The sequence below is a fragment of the Leptosomus discolor genome, chromosome 4 (genome assembly GCF_034619465.1).
Source record: "Leptosomus discolor isolate bLepDis1 chromosome 4, bLepDis1.hap2, whole genome shotgun sequence".
In the NCBI taxonomy this organism is placed as follows: Eukaryota; Metazoa; Chordata; class Aves; order Leptosomiformes; family Leptosomidae; genus Leptosomus; species Leptosomus discolor.
Genome location: NC_141394.1, coordinates 26,471,162 through 26,484,590, shown reverse-complemented (window position 1 = coordinate 26,484,590; position 13,429 = coordinate 26,471,162). Strand labels below are relative to the sequence as shown.

At 36.1% G+C, this 13,429-nt stretch overlaps 1 protein-coding gene across 1 annotated transcript in view; it reads left to right on the top strand.

Annotated features, from left to right (window-relative positions):
* Positions 1–13,429, top strand: part of GSTCD (glutathione S-transferase C-terminal domain containing) — a 72,692-nt gene that overhangs the window by 51,691 nt on the left and 7,572 nt on the right. Inside the window, exons 6-10 of the mRNA XM_086464208.1 lie at positions 5,474–5,589; positions 5,803–5,847; positions 6,252–6,380; positions 11,190–11,323; positions 13,129–13,159. Coding sequence (XP_086320334.1) covers positions 5,474–5,589; positions 5,803–5,847; positions 6,252–6,380; positions 11,190–11,323; positions 13,129–13,159 — 455 coding nt within the window. The remainder of the gene's footprint in view (positions 1–5,473; positions 5,590–5,802; positions 5,848–6,251; positions 6,381–11,189; positions 11,324–13,128; positions 13,160–13,429) is intronic.

Below are 13,429 nucleotides of genomic sequence, written 5' to 3'. Positions count from 1 at the left end.
GGTATTATTTTTCACTAGTAAGAATATTTCTTTGTAAATAAATGTCAGTTGAGCTAGCATCCTTCATCTGCTTGACTTCTGCTTTTTCTAGCAGTTGCATGGGCACCACTGTACCAGCTATATTAATCTGACAAACACTATATGTAAAAAGAAAAAAACACCCATTACACAAAGCCACAGCAACCACCCCCAAAACGAAGCAAACAACCCTCCCTCCTGCCAACAGGTACCAAAAATACTGTAGCAGGAGATAACATCATAAAGGTGAAGGATTTATGAGCTGAGTATTAAGAAATAATTAGATATAGATATGCTGAATTATCATAAGGAGCTACTAGGAAAAAAAAAAGCATTGATTTTGTAAAACTTTTTCAGTTTAGTATGAAATAATAAAACTGTCACTTTTGCTTTAGAGTTACTGAGCCTTTTTGCTGTACTAAGATTAAATCTCCTCAATCAATATAGCAATAGATGTACTCTGCCTGAATTTTTGTGGAAAGTAGACTCACGCTGTCATTTGAATTAGTTAGCTGAGGCTTATGGAAAACCTAATAAAAAGATTTTTGTGCTAAAACAATAGAAGTATGCAGTTCTGCTCTATGGAATAGGAGAATGCATGTATTGTGTATTGTATGTATGTTTTGGTTGCTGTGTGTTCAGTTGTACTGTGTTATGACTTCAAAGTTGAATAGGGTGCTGAATAAAGTCTTAGAAGGTGATGTTTGGGTTTTGTTTATTTAAGGAAACTTTAATGACTTTTCAAGTTTAACTTGAGAAATATGGAAGTATTATTTGAGGACTGAAGGATTATATGAGCTTGAACACTGTCAAAAGGTAATATAAAAATAAAGGGCTTTTTGCCTTTTGAAAAGTTATATTTCTTTGTGCCAAAATGTAAGACCTCTAAGTGCCACAGAGACTTTAAAGCTCTGCTTGAGAAGGGCTGAATTAACAGTAATGTTAAATTTGTAATTTGTGAAGCCAAATAAAATATTTTTGTTGTGACCATTAATTTAAAATGAAGATGACTCTTTCAGGGACTGTGTGGCAATCTGTCAGTTGGGTTCTTACAAAGGCAACAAATCATTTTAAGGGGGCCTTTCAGCGTGTTGTAGGAAAAGGTCCTGTTCGTCAAGGTTTTGACTTGTCGTGCTAAATTTCAAGCTACTTTCTCTCTTATTGTTCTTGAAGACCACAATTAGCGTTTTTTACCGTCACAGGGCTTGAGAAATGCAAAGTGAGCCGTAGTATGTTTAGATGCAGAAGTTTTAGTTGAATTTATTGCCTGTTTGCTGTAATGAAGGACTAGTTGACTTGCTAACTAGCAATCTCTACAGGGTATGTTGCAGCTTGCTGTGTGTCCGTAATTCTAGCTACCAAGCTCAAAATGCAGAGGTAGAGCAGATAAAAGATCTATTGATTCAACTTGGTTTTCTCCTCCTTTCAAGGGAGCATATGCTACCTAGTGTCCGCACAGTAAGGGAGGATGAAACCTTGTTTGTTGGTGACCATGGAGAGCTAATTTTTAGAGTGTTTTTAGAGGCTATAAGCTAATAATTTTTAAAAGTGTTTCTTACTAGTGTGATATTCAGGAGGTCGACTGACTGACTGTTTGGTGGTGGATCTGCTGTTGCTGATGAAACCTGTCATCATTTTACTTTTTGATTTTTAGTGACTCCAAGATCTATTTGCAAACTATGCACAGTATGAAAATTCGATGTTTTTTTCAGGATTTGTACTTGATATTATTAAATTCCACACCTCTTGGAAAAACCTTAGGGTTGGAGAATAAGAACAGAGAAGCTGGATGAGAAACTAAGAGCATTTGCATGCATGGATTTTTGTGCAGTTTGTGGCATGACAGGTGTGGTCTGTCCTTCGGTATTGTGCAGTAAATGGCTCAGAACATTTGTGCTGATGCCTGTTGAGAGGCAGGAATTTGAAACAAAATTGTCTGCCTGGTCCCTCTCATCATTATGAAGACTGAAGTTGAAAGTGGATATAAGACAGTGATACAAAAGTTACCAGGGAAAAAAGCATTTACGACAAATCCCATTAAATTAATTGAGGGAGTTACTTGAGCTCAGGAAGCCTTGAACTCTGAAGGTTTTCCACCAAGAGAACTCGGAACTTTATACCGTGAAGGAGCTTTAAGTACTTTTATGACTTGTTTTCACCAAATAGAAAGAAAGAAAGAAAATTTGTGAAGGTCAAAGTAGGTTGTGTGGGTTTTTTTGTTTTGGTTTGATTTTTTTATGATAATGCTTGTAAGAGCCAACCCCTGTTAAAAACGAGTTATCGTGTAAATGAAGCCACCTAAGCTTATGAGGCAAATTTTGTTGTGTTCAAACCCATTTTGGAGAACAGGGCTGACCTTTTGCCTTCACAGAGTATTTCAGGCTAAAGGGATTCAGTGTGCTTTGGCTGTCCTGAGGTTAAAAGAACAAGTCCATCCTGAATTCTGTCAACAAAACCCCTCTGTTTATGCTTTTATCATGCTTTTGGAAAGTTTTTAGCTAAACCTGAAATTTTACTCAGTACTGATTCAGTACTGCTTCCTTCTTGCTATTTGCGCCTGCTGCTCGTGTCCACTGATTCTGGAGTTGCAATATCACAAGAGTAGGCTTATACCACAGCTGGAAGTGTGCCTGCAGTTTATAGAGATAGGCCGAGCTAATTTTAATCTGGTGTCTTAGATTTTAGCAGCAGAGGAGCTGAACAGGTTTTTGGAAGGCTAACTTGCCCTAGATGGAGAGCTCTCATAGCAGTGTTGTCTGTGTCCAAACTGGGTTGCTAAAGCAAGCTCACATTTACTGAGCTGAGCTGCAGTCGCACCTCTTACAGCTGTGTAATCATAGTCAGATGTAGATACTGTGTGTGGACAGCTTCTAGTGGGCTTCTAAAGAAGCTGTATCTATTGGGAAGTCTGGACTTGCTTGGCTGCTCATTTGCTTATCAGATGAAAGAAATGTGACTCAGTTTCTTGCTGCCTCCATAAAAAGGGAAGGCATCTGGTCATTTTTGGTTTAGAGCAACAACTGTTTTATGAAGTACTTTATCAGGTAGGATTGGAATAATTGAAACCAATAAGATCTGTTGACTGATGAAAACAAACCCGAGTAGTAGCCTGCATTATCAAGATGAAAGTATCTGTTAATAGTGCCCCCCTTGCCACAGCTGTGTTTCAGGCGTGGAGGATATAGCAGACAAATACAAATTAGATTTCTTTGTTCTTTTAATTTATTGCTCAGGTAGCCTCAGTTAGATTAAAGCTATGTGCAGGACAACAGCTACTTTTTAAAACTCAAACCATCCATTTTGATTGTGTGTGTGTAGGGTATGTGCATACTCTTACATACATACATACGCAGAGAACGTACTTGTGTGGTTTTTAGGTATAGGATTTTCAAGGAATTAATATCACAATCCCTGTCTACCTAACAAATTACAGGTTTGACCTCAGAAGCAGAATTTCTAGCTCAAACACAGTGACAGTACTTGATTTTGTGCATGCTGGAATGCCTACATCTTCCATTGGCTACTGTTAGAACTGTAGGTGTTGAGAACATTTGAACATTACTTTGTCGAATCAAAGCATGAAAATTGGAGGCAAGCTGTGGAGCAGTTCACATGGATATTTGGCACACAAGGAATTAGTGTTTCCAGTATAGTCTTTCATAAAAGGTTTTTCTAGGGACCTACTCATGTGAAAGAGATTATTCCTTAAAATGTATTTATCATTTTAAATAATGGAGTAAAGGTTTCATATGCACAGTCCTTGTACACATTTTTGTCATTAGAAAACTTAATTTTCTGGGACTGTTCCTTTATGGTAACTTTCACGAAGTGTAAAAGTTGTTTGAAATGTAACAGTGGTTTTATTTTTATAGAATGAACTGTTTCATACTTACAAAGTTGATAAGAAGTGAGGAGGTTGCATTCAATCTCTTAATTTCCGTTAAATAGTAGTATGTGTTTTAGTATGTCACCATGCAGTGCAGTCACCTAGGAATATTTTTTAAAAGGTCACTACTCTCTTTTTTTTAAACGTCTCTGTGCAATAACTGTGCAGAATGATCTCTGCCCGACTTCCTCTGCCTTCTGTTGTCAGTTTTTCTCTTTTCTTTGCCCTGACAGTATAGAATGTAATATCCTGAAAACTGATTATTTTTTCCCCTCATTCTACCCAGAGCAATGTAGTGATAATTTTATCTGATGAGTTTGAATTTGATGGATTATTTGTAAAGTGAAATATTATTTACAATAAAATACAATAGAAGAAAATACATTTTCAGGGTAGAGATTTAAACTGTAAACTGTGTAATAAATGCAGTTTATGATGATGATTGTGAGAATTAAATCGCTTTTGTAGTAACCAGGAAACTTCACTGATTTGTAGGTTTTATTCTAAACTACTCCTCAGTACTGGGAAAAATGTATTTTTGATAGACAAAGTTAATTAATTTAATAGAAAACTGGAGAGTGCCCATACTCAAATATGATGTGGTGCTCCAAGTAGGAAATATGTTCACATTTCAGAGAACGTTAGGTTTGTTTGATACACCTAAAACTCCTTCATGAAAACTCATTCAAGACAGTTGTTTCAGTACCTTTTTTTATTGTAAAGATGAGCTCATGAATATTTTTACTGTCAATATCTATGTATATAGTTGGACTAGATGATCTTTTGAGGTCCCTTCCAACCCCTAACATTCTGTGATTCTGAACAAAGAAAAAGAGTATTAAATAGGTCTATTAGCACTCTGTTAGCCCCACTGAGACAAAAAATGCATCTTTACAAATATGTAACTGCTGACTAAAGAAATTCATTATATCTTAAGCAACTGTATGTTGGACTTTCCAAGCAATTTGAAAGAAATTAATAGTTTTTCTGTTTCTGGTTGTATTACAGATGTGATGGAAAGCCAGACTTTGCTATGTAGGAGTAGTTGCTTTGAGAAGTACCTCCTTAAATGACACACGGTCATTTAAATAAACGGGGCTGCTTATTAAGAAAAGTGAAAATTGACAGGAGAAAGAGTACAGCTTTTTAAAACAAGATGCCTTAAAGATAGTGTATAGATAGAGAAAATAGGGATTTCTTTTGACAACCTTTCTGTGAATGGGTTTTAGCTCTGTTTCTGGGCATGATTCTCACGTTTGGAATATAATCAAGCTAAAGCTTACACCAGTTTGATTACTTTATAGTAAGTTTATACAAGTCTGTTCCTAAGGATACATTAACAGCAAGAGCTGGAAAGTAAATTTTTAAATATGGTGAAGGTTTCTTTATGGAAAATATTCACAAATATTTGTGAATTTAGCTCAAAGTGGCTTCAGATGCCCGATTGTTCCAGCCAGTTTTTAGTCTCAGCCATAAATTTCGTTTGCCGTGCTTTGATGTTACCAATTTAAAATTATCACTGTTGAGAACTGCTGATCACTACTTGGGCCTTTTCTCTATCATCCCCAGGAAAGATGTCTAGAGACCGGGCTCTGAGGAAGCAGCAGCAATTGAATAATTTGGTAGCAGCAGTGACGAAGATTGCTAAGCCTGGAGATGTGATTGTGGATTTTTGCAGTGGAGGGGTAATGTATATTTTTGTTTACATGATGCAATTCAGCTCTTGTCTTTCCAGTTCTAGGGGGTTGCTGCCACAAAGCAAAGCAAAAGTGCATCTGCTGAAATTTTGTCTGCTTTCAAGGGTTCTGCCACAGGTTAGGGGATGCTTATCCTGTAAAAAAGTCAACAACAGGAGACACTGAAAAGTGACTGAGATTTTGTTGTTTTTGTTTTCGTAGGGCCATGTTGGAATTGTTCTTGCTCACATGATGCCATCATGTAAGGTAAATTCTAAATAAAAAGTACAGACGGTGCAAGGTTTTGGTCTCTGATAGTCATCTTAAAAAGAAGTGCATGTAGGGAGCATAAATATGCAGACATAGTTGTCTCAGCAGAGGACTTAATTTGAAACATGCAAATTTTTAGCGTAATCCCAAATATGTACAGTGCTTTCCCAAGAAAACAAAAGTTACAGGAAAATATAAAATATTTGCAAGCTGATTGATGTTACCAATGCCTTCCATTGTTGTTGGGTTTCCTGCTAATCATTTTTGGAGATATCCATCTCTGCCAGAAGTAATTCAGAGGTTTTCTCAACTAAACTACAAAGTTTTGTGTTTGTTGGTAATATTGTACTTTGATTTCTCAATACTGTTTTGCCTTACTTTCTCTTATGTATGAAATCTAGGTGGTGCTCATAGAAAATAAGGAGTTGTCTCTGATCCGTGCTAAAGATAGAAGTGATGAACTAGGTTTAAACAACATTTGGTTCATTCAAGCGAATTTGGACTATTTTAATGGGACTTTTAACATTGGGGTAAGTGATTATAACTTTGCCACCTGAAAACTTCAATATCCAGTTAATTATTCTTAAAACAACTAAAATATATGAGAGAAGAAAATTCTGTATGTTCTTACAGGGAGGTATTTTTGATGCTATGAGAAGCACCATTGTTATATTAATCTGTATTAAGTTAGTTTTGTATTTACTATTTGTTGCAAATTGGCATCGCTTTTATGTTACATGAGTGAAGAAACAGTGCCTGCTCCAATCAAATACAAAAATATGAGTGCTGCCTCACCATGTTTATAAAACAGTGGGGTAGATTCTTGGTTTAATCATGTTATTTTTAAAATCAGGGATTCATTAATGGATATACTCTGGAGAAGGTTTTGAAGATGGGAAGAGAAGACTACTGTTGTCCAAATTAAGCCTGAGTACAGTAAAGTGAGGTCAGAAGTGTAGTTAGGTGACAGTAAAAGCATTTTAAGATAAAACGAACAAAACTACATGAAGGAAAACTGAGAAGGAGCTGTCATGACAGAGGGAATGTTATAATAATGGAACACATGTGATTCAATGTGTATACTTGAGCTATATTTATAAAGGCAGAATGATATCTCAGTTTTGTAGGACTCATGCTGAGCATTCCACTTGCAGTCAACAGGCGATTATTTTGACTCCCAATTAACTGTAAATGAGCAGGCCAAGGCAGGAATCTGAGTTCTGCAGGAGCAAAGTAGGTGATTTGAATACTGATTCAAAGATATGATATGATTCATAAGATATGATATGATTCATAGATAGGTTAGAGCCTGAAAGTAAATTAGATTAACGTCCTCTCCAGAATTCTGCAGCACTAGTGAAGAGTAAGGCATAAATAGTCTTTTGTAACTCTGTAAAGATTCCTGTCTTCCAGCTTTATATTCTGTTAACAGATGATGAACTTTTGCAGCAAGCCCCAAGCTTTCAACACTAGTCTGACTATTCTTTAAATCATCCATCCAAGGGCCTGTTTTGGCCGTAGCTGAGGATGTTTAATGTTGAAGGTTTGTGGTACGTGAACAGTGCTGTTTAACTATGTGTTTGGTTTATTTAATAAATGAAAAGAAATATGGTACAGGAGAAAGAGGAGAGAATAAATTATTTTAGCCTAGTCCTTCCAAGTGTAAATTTCCAATTCCTCATCTTTATTTTCCGTGCTACATTGTCATAGAAACCTCAGTGGATGAACTAGAGATCTATTTCAAAAAATCAGGATCTAATGAATAATTTACTGAATTCTGTGTGTGAAATGTGTAAGTTTTTCAGTGAAATGAGTCTCCAGTTTTGTGATTATTGGAGTTCCTGTCTTAATTTTTTGGGGTCTATTTTTAAGGTTAATACTAAGTCAAATATCTCTGTGGAGTTGTTATTTGATAAAAGTGTTATATTCTTGCCTTTGTGATAAGGAAAATACTGAAGTATATGTCAGAAAAATTCCCTTGGAAGTTCTTCATTTCTGGGCCTGTGATTTCAGTTTCTTTGCCTTGATTCTGTAATCTGTTCAACAGACAAACCTGGAGCTTTCTGGTTATGGGAGACCTGTATCAATATCAGCTTCAGAATTAGTTTGTATCGTACCATGATCCACTCTTCAGGATTAACTTGTTAACTCAGGATTAATTTTTCTATGCAGCCACATTTAGGACAGAAGCTGGCTGGTTTACAGACAGATAGCACAAGTGGTTGATATGTTTGAAAGTAAATAATGTAAAGTTTAGCTGCTTTTGAGACAAGAGCGACAGGGCACTACTGGAGAGAGGGCTACTAATATGATGAGGGGACTGGAGCATCTCTCTTATGAGGAAAGCCTGGGAGACCTGGGGCTTTTTAGCCTGGAGAAGAGAAGACTGAGAGGACCTTATCAACACTTATAAATACCTAAAAGGTGGGTGTCAAGAGGGTGGGGCCAGGCTCCTTTCAGTGGTGCTCGGTGACAGGACAAGAGGCAATGGGCACAAATGGAGCACAGGAAGTTCCACCTCAACATAAAGAAAAACTTCTTTACTCTGAGGGTGGCAGAGCACTGGAACAGGCTGCCCAGGGAGGTTGTGGAGTCTCCTTCCCTGGAGAGAGGTCCCCTTTTGAGTCCCTTTCAAAACCTGCCTGGATGCAGTCCTGTGCCACCTGCTGTAGGTGAACCTGCTTTAGCAGGGGATTGGACTAGATGATCTCTGGAGGTCCCTTCCAACCCCCACCATTCTGGGATTCTGTGATTCTTTGTATCATTACATCATAAACACTGGTCTGATACAGAAATGACGATATAATACCATAATACATAGATATGTACAAAGTTTGCCAGCGCATCATTTCTAAACCCATCTTCTAAGGCTTGTAAAGCCATTCACTTGTTGCACAACTTCACCATTTTCAGTAAAACAGTCTGTGTAAATGTGAGAGTGGACATGATCACAAGAAATTCACTGGTTATAGTACTTGAAATTTAAAGCGGTATAGAAAAATGAACATGACTAGAAGTCATCATCTCTCTGCTTTTGGTATTAGTTTAAAACATGATTATATGCATTTTAGTTACCTTGACATCAAATCTGCATTACTTAGCTATTTTCTTAACTGTTATCTGCAAGGAGTTCAAAAGCAGGTTAAAAAAAATTATATCAACCACTTATCTTGTGCTCCATATAAAATTTCTGCCCTTATGAGTTGTTGGGATAATGAAGATCAAGGTTCTGAAACAACCTGTTTGAGTGCCAAGCATATTGGTACACTGTACTGTTACGTGTTGTAGTACAGCTATCAACCACAATAAAGGATTTCAGCCTGAAAGTGAAAGCTTCCAAATATTTGCATGCAGTGTTCATTTATATGCCAATGCCCAGAGGACCCTCTGAGATCTTAGTTTTTAATACTTCTGTAGTACTCACAGTCTCTCAGCTAATTTGAGAAGTTGAAAAATTTAAGGTTTGGTTGGGGGTTTATATTTTTGAGAGTGAGTTCTTTTTTCTTTTTTTAAGGTCACTGAAGTGAACCTGAGGTTTCATGAAACGTTCTTTTCCCTTCACTCTTCTGTGTGCACTAGGCTGTTCTGAGGAATTGCAGTGCCGGAGGAGTAATACAGGGCAATGATCTCACACTGCATTAGCTCTGTTGCTTTCTTCAGGTGCTGCTTTGTTTTTCTGTGTCTACAGATGTATGTATTTGTTAACCAAATGCATTATCTGCATTAGTCCTCACTTTATTTTTTCAGATAGTGCATTTAATATATAGGATATCCTGAGAAGCTTTGTCTGGAATTTTATTTCGCTTAGCTAAATTAATTCCGAGAAACACAAAGAAGAAATCAATTGGTGTAAAAGGTCATACAGGCTCAGCAAAGCTACTGATTTTATCTGATGCTGTTTTAAAGTCTCTCTTCCAAACATGCAAGCAAAGCAGAGGTCTTTGTTTTCTGCTTGGATAGATGAGGAAGTAACTATAATTATATTCCATGATAGTCTAATAGCTGTGGTATTAAGAATCTATTTCTGATGTTAAACTAGTTTTATTGTTGTTAAATTCATATGAGCAGAAAACTTTAATTGTGAAATTATTTTTGTATTTTTTAATGTTCTGCATGGGACAGGAATATTTGTTACTATCTGTATGCAGATGTAGTTCAGTTGATGATTAATGGTCTGCTCAGCTGAGCTTACATCAAGCAGTCTGCAAACAAAAAAGTCTTTTTTTAATCTATATCAGAGAGCAAAGTTTTTATCTTCCCATTGCTGTACCTTGGAAAGCAACTTTGAACCCTGAAATCTGAGCTTTGCAGTTTTAAACCTTTTTCCAAAATTTACAGTGAACAAAAAGTGAAGAAAACAATGCACTTTTACAAATCCACACTGCTGCATAAAATTAAAAATGTACCTCAAAAGTGTCCTTAGTTTAATGAAAACATAGAGCAATGTGTATGCACCAACTTTACTTTTTCTTTGAGCTACTGAGTACATGGAAGAAGGCAGAGAAAGTAATGCCACCGTTCACCTGGCCCATTTGTATCGCAGGTATTGATAGGAGCGAGCCGCTTGCCTTTCCTTGCAGTAGATTGAGCACAGCAATAACTTGCCTTTCTGTAGGAGAGCATGACGAATTTGGGTGCAGCTTGTGCGTTGCCCAAACACACATCAATGCTTGCAGGTAGATGTTGTGATTGAATGGCATTCTAGTTTTAGTTTGAGAGCCCATCACTAAGAAAAAGAAAGAAAAGAATGAAGAGGGGAAAAAAAAAAAGGAAGGCAAGTTGTATTGGATGCTTTCCACCCTCCCTGCCAATGTTTTTCTAAAGTTTTTACTCAATACCGTACAATCAAATGATCAAAATTTATGCATAAATGTTGTCCTTTAAATGTGACCTTCAGGTCTATCTGCTAAGTTGAAATCCAGTTTTGAAATAGTTTTTTGTATTTCTGAGTCCTTTTTGCTTGACAAAAGTTTTTAACTAATCACCACAGTAGTTTTTCTTTTTAGTATTTTTCTGGAGCTTCGTTTTTAATTTATTTGATATCACAATGTGGCACACTTACCTTTTGAGTGCTTTTGGTGAGTGACCCTTGTTCAGTGTTGATGGTTCCCTTGTTACTGGAATAGGTCATAAATTTTCTTCGGCATAGATATGAAGGAAAGAAAGGAAGGCCTGAGGAATTACGGATCAGGCCTTTGGCATAACAGCTTTCATCGCAAAAACTTCCTCATGTATTTAAGTAACTCAGTCAACCAAAACAATCCTACAACAGGATTGTATTTAGACTGTTGCTATAAAGAATTTGCTTGTTTCTTTGTTTTTTGTTTTTAACGCTCTAGGTGGCTCTGCATGCATGTGGTGTGGCAACAGACATGGTGATTGAACACTGCATCAAGGCACGGGCAGCCTTTGTCATCTCCCCGTGTTGTTACGGCTTCATTCAAAACACAGTGAAGTTTAAATATCCACGAAGGTAAACTAGAGCTAACAAGATAAGCTTTAAAATATTAACTTAAATGAAGGAAGAAAATTCTAAAAGAGTATAGAATTAATCAGTTGAAGATTATTGCAAGTGTCTAGGCTAAACTGGTTCACAGTTATCATGCAACTGTTTCCTCGTGTTTCTCTTTGTAAACTCACCCTGAAAGGGAGACAGATTGATAATTCCTGGGTTATTTTTTTCTCGATTTATCTATTCATAGTTCAGAAGACTTTATACCATCAACACAGTAGATATACTATGTGGGAATCTATGTAATATGCAGACCCTTTACCTTGAAATCATGAAGTTAATGGAAAACATATGAAAATTACTGTCAGAAGGGGAATTGGCATTTTAACATTGGAGAAAGATGTAAGCAATCAGCTTAAATAAATGGGTCTGTTTTATACCGCAGTTTACTGCTTGTAAAACTCTTCTGATTTATTCCCAAGTAGACAAGCTTTCCTATATTTCAGTTCGTATTTTTAATACTTTTTCAACAGACTGTGTAGATATTTGTTGTCTTCAAGTCTGCCATGTTGGAGATACTTACATTTCTTGGGCTTAAGAATTGCAATGCCTTTGATGTAAATAAAATGTGAAGGGTAAGCATAAAGTGGCAGAAGATAAGAGGCTAACAGCTTTCTGAGGCAGAACTAGATGGGGGAAGAGGGTTGTGGTTTGTTTTTGGGGTTTTTGTTTGTTTGTTTGTTTGTTTTCATAAAGATGAGCTTCACATTTTGGATGTCCAAGTTGAATTAGATTCAATTCTACTAGGAATTACAACATTGTCTTAAGTATGTATTTGCTAAAATAAGGAACTGAAACATGCTGTCTTAAAAGGAATCAACAAATCTAAAAAAATCTTACATATCCATGTTAAATATTTTTCGTATTTTTCTATAGTATCAAGGTGTGCTGTCACAGAAGTGCTTGGAAAGTGAATATTCAGAATTTGTCAGTTTGATAAACTGCATTTAACAGTGTTTTCTTAGTCAATTTGATTCTTTCATCTCTTTACGTGTGTCCCTTGTATTTTCTCTTGTGACACAGTAAAATATGTAAATATTCCTAAGGAAGAGGCAATAAAATCTAAGCCTTCTAAAGTCAGCAAGCATATAGCTTTTCTCTGACTTGTTTTAAAATTGGCTGGATACTATTTAACTTTTGACCCATAATGTTTTTAGATCATGAAGACTGGAAATGCTCACTATGTTAGAGAACTTTTGTTGCTGTAGACACTGCAAGAATGTAAATTATGGTTTTGTTTGCTAAAATTTTGAATCTAACATCATGAGCTAGGGTTGATAATTTTCTATGTAGGCTTAAGCTGCATTTTAGGGTTTGCTTTTTCTTTTTTTTTTCTTTATTTTATATGATCATAAAACATGATAGCCCAACCATATCCCCGTATTGTCTGTGTCCTATACTCAATTCCCTCATAGAGGCACCTTATTTTTGTGATACAAACAAAATACATGCATGTCAAGAGATTGTGTACATGTAATAAAGTATTTATGTGACAATGTGGAAACATCAGTAAATGTGTTAGTGTTTATAATGATTTAAAGAGAGAATTTTTATGAATAATACAGCAGAAAAAAAAATACAACACCAAATATGCTTTTTCTTTTTTAGTAAACTGGAACTGTAATGGTTTCTGGGTTTTTTAGTGCCTTTCTGTAGGATACAGATATTGCTATTTTGTTTAAAATGTGCTCAGGTATGTAACAATTGCTTCTATTTTCCACCTCTGCTTTTTTAGATGTTAATTGAATTGGTTTATTTTTTTTCAGTCATCAGTTCAAAGAAATTTTGTCCTACAAGGTACGTAAAAGGGTTGCAGGGTGGGGAGAGGGTTATGTGCGGTTTCCTGCATTTCACTGTATGTTCTTATGATACCAAATATAAGTGGTTATCTTTTAATTGCAAGGAGAAGCGTGTGTTATGTGAACTGTTCATTAGTAGTGCAGATGTCATTGTGTTGCTTTCTCTCCACCATCCATCTTTTAAGGCACAATTTTCTTCAATACAATTAAATCATTTCTCCACAAAAGAATTTTTTTATTATTATGTATGAGAGCTATTCCTAAGATA